Source organism: Atractosteus spatula, chromosome 2, assembly GCF_055471065.1.
Source record: "Atractosteus spatula isolate fAtrSpa1 chromosome 2, fAtrSpa1.hap1, whole genome shotgun sequence".
In the NCBI taxonomy this organism is placed as follows: domain Eukaryota; kingdom Metazoa; phylum Chordata; class Actinopteri; order Semionotiformes; family Lepisosteidae; genus Atractosteus; species Atractosteus spatula.
In genome coordinates, this window is record NC_142707.1 from 68,724,757 (window position 1) to 68,732,170 (window position 7,414).

General features: G+C 36.4%; 1 protein-coding gene across 1 annotated transcript; it reads right to left on the reverse strand.

The window, feature by feature from the left end:
- Positions 1-1,788: 1,788 nt before the first annotated feature.
- Positions 1,789-6,320, reverse strand: htr1b (5-hydroxytryptamine (serotonin) receptor 1B). The gene has a single exon (XM_088940544.1). The coding sequence runs from the start codon at positions 6,318-6,320 to the stop codon at positions 5,166-5,168; it is 1,155 nt and encodes a 384-aa protein (XP_088796670.1). The 3' UTR covers positions 1,789-5,165.
- Positions 6,321-7,414: the final 1,094 nt, after the last annotated feature.

The following is a 7,414-nucleotide window of genomic DNA, read 5'->3' on the forward strand; positions in this document are numbered from 1 at the left end:
TTTACAAAATACTAAAAAAAATTATATCAGTCCACCTCAACCTTTGTGCTTTTCATCTGTATCATTATAGTTAAATTCGAGACATATTGCAAAACAAATTCATACCACGCTTTTGGATGCTTATGCACAATAAAATGCCTCATATAAAGATTTACTTCACAAGACAAGATGTTACCTGTCTTCAGAAACCTACTTGACATATGTTTTAGGCAGACAGCTTTGGAGCTTTACTTATAAGCATCAATGATACACATTATACAGTGATAGTTACAGTATATCATCATTTAAACATTTAAGATCCATTTCTAGTTATTGAAAATTCTTAAATTTGATATCTCAGATCTCATTTTAAATTTGAAAATCATCCATTTACAGTAATTCATACACTGCTTAATTAACTTTATCTGAGCTACGTTATCTTTGGCTTCTTATGACTCAACACAACACACTCGGCACAGTCAAAGAAAACACTATCTTTACATCCCGTATTAATTCTTAATTCTTTAATATCTGTCCTGACTGGTAAACAAGCCGGTGCAGAAACTGTAGACACAAACAATATGCATTTTACCGTTTTGTAAACACAGTTACAAACTGAGTCCATTCATGAAGATGTTGAAAAACCTAGTTTAGTTATTGACTGGTTAATAAATCATTTTTTTTCCAGCAGACAGGCTCTAAAAAGTGATTGAATGTTTTTGTTACATTGTAAGTGACAACCTGCAATTCACATTTATTTTTGAGGGATTAACCTCAGTTGTGTACCTCCTTGTTTGCTTGAACTCCACTTCTCAAGTGAGGATGTACCATAGCATTATTAGTTCTGAAGGAGGACCAACCTTAAAAACACACGGTAGCATGATTTCCCAGATTAAATGGCCCAGATTAAATGGAAACTTTGACTCATTTGACAGTCACAAACCTATTCTTGATTGTAGCATGTTGTTAGAGGCTTCTTGTTTCTTCCCACTATCTAATACTACGTTTGGAATTTGTTGTTACTGAATGTGTTCAGACTTTGACTATATCAAAGTCTAATTTAATGAATCAAATAACACCAAGGCACCATGGACAGGCTCAGATTACACTTTGTTCATGATTAATCATTTGTTATCATTTTAATACAGATGCACATGCTGTCTGAACAGCTTTGCAAAACATACTCATAAAACCACTTGGCCAAACAAATGAATTCCATTTACAAAGCTGTAAATGTGACAAATGTGGAAGAAATAATACAAAACAACCTTAATACAATACAGTATAATAAGAGCATGATTGTAGTGTTATATTAAAGTTTATAATACTACCTTTAATATCTTAGCAGGTCTTCAATCATAGTCCTCTTAGTTATTTTGTTAACATTGTCGGATTTTCATCTACTGTATTCTAGTTTTTTAGTTTGTATTCTGACACTAGCAGTGAGTTTTATGAACATGATCAAGGATCAAAGAACGTGCTTTAAAATGTGGTAGATTTTTATACTTCTTTGTGGAGTTTATTGATAATCTGTTATTCTCAAATTGCATTTACAAGTATATGTGTTGTTTTTACTTTGGTAAGACAGTGTATGTATGTTCTCGTACTACCAGAAAATTAAAGAAATACCTTAAAATATGGCATGTTTTTTTCTGTCTGAGGAAAGATATACTGTACAGTAGGAGGTTAAGCCATCATTAGCTTGGTCTCCAAAAACCTTTTCCATTTAACTTTTAAGAACACAGCTAATGACAAAAACAAGGTTTGATGGAATTTTACTCAAATACAAGAGCTGAATCAATCAATATGGTTTTGGTGCAAAGAAGCATTTATTATACAGCAGCTCTTTGTATGAAAAAAATATTCCCATTACACAGTTACCTGACTCCTGAATATGTTTCATGAAACAAAACAGTTTTCTTTACACAGTGAATCAATACATACAAACATTGAACGTTACATACATTTTGGCACAGTTTGTATTCATTCTTGCTGCTGTTTGCCTTTCATAAACTTTATTTATCCCTGTAGTTCAAAGCAGTCTAAGCGTGTTTGGTCATTTCTACATATTTTGTAGCACATTGAGCCTTGCACTCATTGGACTGTAATGCAACACAAATATTCAGTTAAAGGTTTAGTTAATTGATTGTTCTGGGGGAGCTTTAAAGTTCCTCATTAATCTATTTAGTCTTTGGAGGTTTTCTGCTATTTGTTAACTGAGGCAAAATTAAAATGTACAATGTTACACTATTATGAAGACGAGGGTTGGATTTTCCAAAGATCAAAAGCAATGCAAAGCTCTGGGATACTAGTGTTTTACATCCAGTAGAAGATAAGTCTTAGAAAAAAAAATATTCACAGCAACACAAAGGTACACACAAAACACAAATTAACCTCCCTCGAGAGCAAAGCTGGACTTCTGAGTTTCCCATACATACTGTAACACGGGTGAATGTTCTTCATGTTTGAATGACCATGTGAACAAGTTTCATGTTTAATGTGCATTCTTGCATGATTCAGGGATGGAATCATGACAGTACAGCATGGGTGGAGAAGAACATCCGATTAATGAACTATTATACACCTAGTATAGAATGTCAAGCAGGCCTGTCTACACTAACACGAACGAGTATGAACATCATTATGGCAGATTAAGATCATTTTGTGTTCTCATGTGTTAAATGGTCATTTCCCCTTTTCAAACGGTATTTTTTGTACAATTTTTTATCAAGTACGTTTATGCTGTTAAAATCATAACTGCGTATCTGTAGTACAGACTATTGCTACAATACTGTGCATAACACGGGTAACCTACAACTGGAGAAACGTTCTCTATCACATGACGTAGATTTAAAATAGCTTTGATGTCAAATTAATGAGGCATTTCCTGTTGTGGGAAAGAAAACGGCTTTTTAATACTTTGTGTAGAAAGGTAAAAACCCTTTGCTAAATAAATGGAAGTTAATTAACTGTATTCAAACTTTTGAATGGATGATCAAAAATAGCATACTAAATGATGTGTACTTCAAAGTTTTTCGAGTAATTCGTTTTAAGTTGGGGTGCAATACACTGTATTGATAGCGCAGCACAGATGATCGCTGCAACAAGACCGCAGTGTTTCAGAAACGCAACAATTACCCGTGTGTGACGCAGCAGAGATCACGTGACAAGTCTTGAGCCGCTGCGCAATCACACTTCAGGTGTGAGTGAAGCTACCGGTGACAAGCAAGAAAAAAAACACGAAAATTACATGGATGGCACTTTTACACAAATTTCGTTTGGCATTTTTTAAGTGTTGAATTGTACTTCGGTATGTCTATACTTGGAAAACCTCCCACACACCTGAATTAGTCCATTATGGACCGAGGTCGTTTGAAAAATGTGTTCTCAGTTCGGAATTAAACTTTTAACAGTTCCTTAATCATTTTTTTTGCGAAGTGTAAGTCAAAAACGCATTTTAGCTTTGAAACCATTCTATTATTTGAAACCACCAGACAGCTAATCAAAATGTCTGTGACATGCGTGATCACCCAGAGTTTATCAAGAGTTAACGACACCATACAGCACGATTGTTGTTAAAACAATGTATGTTTCAAGCATGATGTAGCAACAGTTATAAGTCAACATTCACCACAAACAATTATTATAAATTAAAACAGTTTAGTAGGCGGATGTATAAAATGTAAACCTTTGTCATAATCTCCCGCTAGGTTAATTGTCTCAGAAATACAACTTGATTGGCAAAGTGCAAAAAAAGGCAAGCATCGGTAATATTTGCTTTTGCTTGAATTAACCTAATTTTACAGTCGCGATGTCGATAACAAATGCCTTCTGAAAGGACGGTGCTTTCCAGAGAAAAAATGTTTCGGCACAGTAACACTTTTCCTGAAATTATTTGATGTGAGCACCAAATAACCCGAAGGTAAACGAAGAAAAATAAGGGCCCGTGCTATCACGCTGATAGCATGCCAGTGGAAATTTGATCAGTATGAAGATGGAAGTGAAAGAAATGCACAAATCCCGAATTATCTTACAAATGTGCAGGTGAAAACCGAAACAAAGTAAAAGTGAAAAAAGGAAAATGTTCGTTTGCAGGTGAAACGCGATTTGAATCACTTGCAAGCGAATCAAACGTGAAAGGGATATGTTTACTCGCAACTCCTTGTCTTAATGAGGTACATACTGTATGAGTGTCAAAATAAAACACATTATAAATACAGTACGTGCCAACATTACTTATTTGTCCGAAAGTTTCACCCCTATGGAAACGACATTCCAATCAAGCCTATTTAAATATCTATACTAGTAATTCAAACTGTTAATACGGCCAGGATGAACTCTGCGGATCAATTAGGTGCTACAGTAGCAACCAAGCAGACCAGACGGAACGAATTCTGTAGTCTGTGCTTTTGTTTGTAACCTTCCTTACATTCATATACAGTATAATTTCGCAATGTTCCAACAACTGCATCATTTAATACTATTTAGGTAATCAATTGGATACTGTGTTTTTCTCATACGGTTATTCTGATTTAAAAAAAAAACCTTTCTATTACCCCATAATGTCCGTGTTTTTCAACGTGTTATTGGCTTTGCCGTAAGCAATTCACTGCATCGACGAATTTCGGCTGCAGGACGTGTACTCCACACACGTTTTTTATCTTCCATACAAAAAAATGACTTTTAGATCTTGTGTATCAATTATCCCGTGTAGTAATATTTATTTTGTCTTCTATTTTTGATACCAAAGTCTTCAGAAACCATTGTCATAAAGCATCATCTTAATGTATTAAACAAAATTATGTGAATGTGAAATTATTAACAATTCAGGTCTTACACAGGTTATGCTATGGTTGAACCGAAAAGAAAAAAAATGCGTTTAAATATGTTTTAATGTTTAAATGTCTCAGCCCTCTAACCCCTAAAAATCAACCAATTTTATTCCTCAGTTTTGGTGATGTTTTTATTACCTACGTTTTCCTACGTTTGCACGTCCTGGTCAATATCTACTGTATATAATTAGAGTAGGATCTGAAATGCATTTAATTGGTGTGGTGTTTATTGTCAAGTGTATAGGATGATGTTCAACACCATTTCACACAACTGATGTTGCTGTAGATCCTACCTTTTAACCTGGAAAGCCAATACAGGATTTTATCCCTTTTTTTAAATTATTCTCCACAAACTCATGACCTGCAGCACCTAAAACGAATGAGTTTTTGAAAAGCCTGTTTGAAGTCCTCGTTAGACATGGTGTATATGATCGGGTTGATTAAAGAATTGAGATAACCTAGCCAGGTGAAGAAGTCAAACAATTCTGGATAAAACGTGCAAGTCTCACAAATAGGCACCAATAAAGTGAGAATGAAGAACGGCAGCCAGCAGATTATATAAGCTCCCAGGATGATTCCTAAGGTTTTGGTGGCTTTTCTCTCCCTAGCTGCGGAAATTCTCTTCTTCTCTAAAAGCGCGTCGGACACCGTTACTTTTACTTGGTTTAGATTAACCGGTGACCCGGTGTCGCTAGACGAATTCTCCTGAGTCCTGTAGTTCAGGGACGTCGTTGAAGCCACAGACCCCGGGGAGTTAGTGATCAAGTGAGCCGAAGTTAGTCTTTTCCCCGTCTTTTTCGGCGACTGTTTTAAGATCCTTGTGCGGGCTTCCACATAGATCCTCCCGTACAGGGCGATGAGCAGTAACGTGGGGATGTAGAAGGCTCCAAAGGTGGAGTAGATCGTGTAAAAGATGTGGTCGGTGTTCACGTAGCAGCTGGTTACTTCTTCTGCCTTGACCTGACGCCAGAACAAAGGCGGGACAGAGATGGAGATGGCGATGATCCAAGCAATCGCGATCATCCCCGCGGCCCTCGCGGGGGTCCGCTTTTTGGCGTACTCAACAGCATCGGTGATCGCCCAGTAGCGATCCAGGGCGATTACGCATAAATGAAGGATCGAAGCAGTGCAGCACGTTATGTCCGAGGAGAGCCAGATGTCGCACACTATTTGTCCTAAAGTCCAAGTCCGGCTCACGGTATAGAGAGCGCTCACAGGCATAACCAGGATGGACACTAGAAGGTCAGTTACAGCCAGCGAAGCTATAAGAAAGTTCGCAGGCGTGTGTAGCTTCCTTGAGTGATAAATAGTAGCGATAACAAACGCATTGGCTAAAGCCGTGGCAAGGGTTAGGAGAGATAAGGTCACAGCTAAAGTTGTCTGGAAAACTAAGTTCCCTTCTTTTTCTTCAGCCTTAGCGCTGTAATTCACATTGGTATCATTCGTTGAAATATTCAATGCTTCTCCATAAATGCCAGGTGATAGTTTGAATTGACTAGATTGCTCCATACCTTAGTATTGTGCAGGATGACATAAGATTATAAATACAGCACTACTATTAAGCAAATATGATAAGGTTTGTTACCTATTACTAACGACTTGAAAGTCTTAAGAAACTAAGTAAATATTAAACATTTAAGTGCTTTAACCGTGATTCGTGAGCTGGATATCAAGAAGCGTGCATGGAAATAACACTCTCCTTTAGGGTAATTTTTAACGTAAAACATGCTTCTTTGGCATCCTTTGCAAACGTAACTTTAACTCCTCAGGTTTTATACTGTAGCCTATAATCCGAAGAAGTAAAAGCGATTCATGACTTGGAAACAAATTTTCACGAAGCATTCTTAAATAGATTTCTAGTCGTTCTTCATTTTTGCATTCAGCCTCTTGTCACTCATTTCCAGTTCTATCAAAGTCGATCATTTTCAGATTTGATGAAAGGAATTCCATTTTATCAATCAAATTCATTGCTATATAAAAAGTACATCACATACGATATTGATGTGAAAATATGCCAGCCGAGAGTATTCCCTGCATGTGCTTTGTAAGTCCATTCTTTTATGTAGGTAGCGATAGCTCCTTGAGTACCTGAAAAGTTATAAGGTTTTGCGGCTAAGCACTTGCCTTTATAAAGCCCTTTCTGGCAGAAAGCTAGGAGCATTGATTGCAATGGTCCTTTCTCCGTTCATCAGAAAGGTGTCCTCTGGGTCATAGTGCCTGACGGGGAAAAATCCATTAAACGCTTTATTGTGCTTATTACAAAAGCTTTCAGCTAGTTAAGAAAAAAAATGTGTTCGTTTCCTTATTGCGTACTCTCATGGCTCTTGTCATCGTCAAATGATACGGCTTTTCACAAAGATATGAGAAAAAATGTGAATTACATTGTTGGAATATTTTCTGTAATTTAAAATTCAGAGAAGTGTTCTGCAACATATTGACATATAATTATAGTTACGGTATATTGTTTCAATTGTTTGTACAAAAATGTATTGGCACCCATAAATACATAAATAATCAGATTGAGCATTTACTCAAATGGGGAAAAACTATCAGTTCAATTGAAAAAAATATTATATATTGAGGCATTTTTAATGTGCCAAATT

Bases quoted from the DNA above. Each gene is read 5' to 3' on its own strand.
- htr1b (XM_088940544.1), bottom strand. From the start codon at position 6,320: ATGGAGCAATCTAGTCAATTCAAACTATCACCTGGCATTTATGGAGAA.